Source organism: Protobothrops mucrosquamatus, unplaced genomic scaffold (genome assembly GCF_001527695.2).
Source record: "Protobothrops mucrosquamatus isolate PMUCROS unplaced genomic scaffold, P.Mucros_1.0 scaffold6562, whole genome shotgun sequence".
Taxonomy (NCBI): domain Eukaryota; kingdom Metazoa; phylum Chordata; class Lepidosauria; order Squamata; family Viperidae; genus Protobothrops; species Protobothrops mucrosquamatus.
In genome coordinates this window covers 33,479-35,518 of record NW_015392385.1, presented here as the reverse complement: position 1 = coordinate 35,518, position 2,040 = coordinate 33,479, and the positions used below count along the sequence as shown (strand labels likewise).

Genomic DNA, 2,040 nt, shown 5'->3' with positions numbered 1-2,040 from the left:
AAGTTCAGCCCATTTTGAGTGCCTTTCTTATCGCCCGGTCATTTCCCGTGATCCATTAGTAGGTCAGGTTCTTGTAGCGAACCGAAGCTTGCAATACATCTTGATCACTCACTTGAACTGCTGGAGTCTCCTGATTTCCCCGGCCCTTGACAAGCAGACGGGCATCGTAGCCTGTCCCTCCACCCAAGACAGCAGCTCCCACCCCCACCTCACCTCACCCCATGCCCCCTCCCAGGGGCCAAGACTTTACCTTGGATGTTTCCAGCCATTTCCAGACAACGTGGCACGGCACAACACCCGGGAGAATCGTCTGGATAAAAAGAGAAACATCAATCAGCCGACGGAGAGGCCGTCTCGCTTGGCGATAGCCACCAACTCGCCTCCCCCAGAAGACACCAGCAGGAATTGGAGGGGGAGGGGCTTAAGAAAAGCCCGCCCCCTTCCTCACCGCCCTTGAGGCTGACCCATCTGATCCTCTCCCCCGCCTCCTTTCCAATCGTCCCTTCCACTCTTGCGGTCCCACACTTTGCGGGTCACAAAACCATATGGGCCCCGATTCTCAAAATGTCGGGCAACTTCCCGCTCCGTACAGGCAAGTCCTCGGGTTACGACTTCCCCAATTGAGCCCCCCCAAATTCACGTCGCTAAGCGAGACATTCGCTCGGTGAGTTTTGCTCCGTTTTAACCCTCCCTTGCCGTCGTTAAGCGAATCGCGGCGACGGTTTAGGGAGCAACCCGGCCGATCGGGGAATCCCGTTTCTTCCTGGACTTTGCGCATCGGGAGGAGGGCAAAAGCGGATCGGTGTGACCACACACACACACATACACACACACACACATACACACACCCCTTGCCCAGTTACTGATTTTCAATGCCGTTTCAACTCTGATCCCTACATGGACGGTCGTAAATTGAGGACCACCTGTGGCTCCTGAGGCACCGGCAGCTGGACAGTCTCCAAGGACTGTCCCCATCGGACAGCCGGACGGTCTCGGCCCTGTCTCCCAGCCCCGCCCATCATCCACTGCCCCACCGGGCCTCAAGGTTTAATCCTCCCCGCCCCCTCAGCCTCCAGAAATAGAAATAGAAATAGAAAATAGAAATAGAAATAAAAATAGAAATAGTGGAATGTAGTGTAGTGGAATAGGAATAGGAAACATGGAGTGGAAAGGAATAGGAGAATGGAATGGAATGGAATGGAATAATAAAATGCAGAATAGAATAGAATAGAATAGAATAGAATAGAATAGAATAGAATAGAATAGAATAGAATAGAATAGAATAGAAACTGGAATAGAATAGAATAGAATAGAATAGAATAGAATTAGAATTAGAATAAAAATACAGACTAGACTAGACTAGACTAGAATATGGAATATGGAATATGGAATAGAATAGAAATATAGAATAGAATAGAATAGAATAGAATAGAATGGAATGGAATGGAATAGAATAGAAATACAGACTAGAGTAGACTAGACTAGACTAGAATATGGAATATGGAATAGAATAGAAATACAGAATAGAATAGAATAGAATGGAATGGAATGGAATTGAATGGAATGGAATAAAATAGAATAGAATTAGAATAAAAATACAGACTAGACTAGACTAGACTAGAATATGGAATATGGAATAGAATAGAAATACAGAATAGAATAGAATAGAATGGAATGGAATTGAATGGAATGGAATAAAATAGAATAGAATTAGAATAAAAATACAGACTAGACTAGACTAGACTAGAATATGGAATATGGAATAGAATAGAAATATAGAATTGAATAGAAATACAGAATAGAATAGAATGGAATGGAATGGAATAGAATAGAATTAGAAGAAAAATACAGACTAGACTAGACTAGACTAGAATATGGAATAGAATAGAAATATAGAATAGAATGGAACGGAACGGAACAGAACAGAATAGAATTAGAAGAAAAATACAGACTAGACTAGACTAGAATATGGAATAGAATAGAAATACAGAATAGAATAGAATGGAATGGAATGGAATGGAATTAGAATAAAAATACAGA

The 2,040-nt window shown here is 43.0% G+C and overlaps 1 protein-coding gene across 1 annotated transcript in view; it reads right to left on the bottom strand.

The window, feature by feature from the left end:
- Positions 1–307, bottom strand: part of LOC107300279 (GTPase IMAP family member 4-like) — a 12,814-nt gene extending 12,507 nt beyond the window's left edge. Inside the window, exon 1 of the mRNA XM_015829616.1 lies at positions 251–307. Coding sequence (XP_015685102.1) covers positions 251–269 — 19 coding nt within the window. The 5' untranslated portion in view covers positions 270–307. The remainder of the gene's footprint in view (positions 1–250) is intronic.
- Positions 308–2,040: the final 1,733 nt, after the last annotated feature.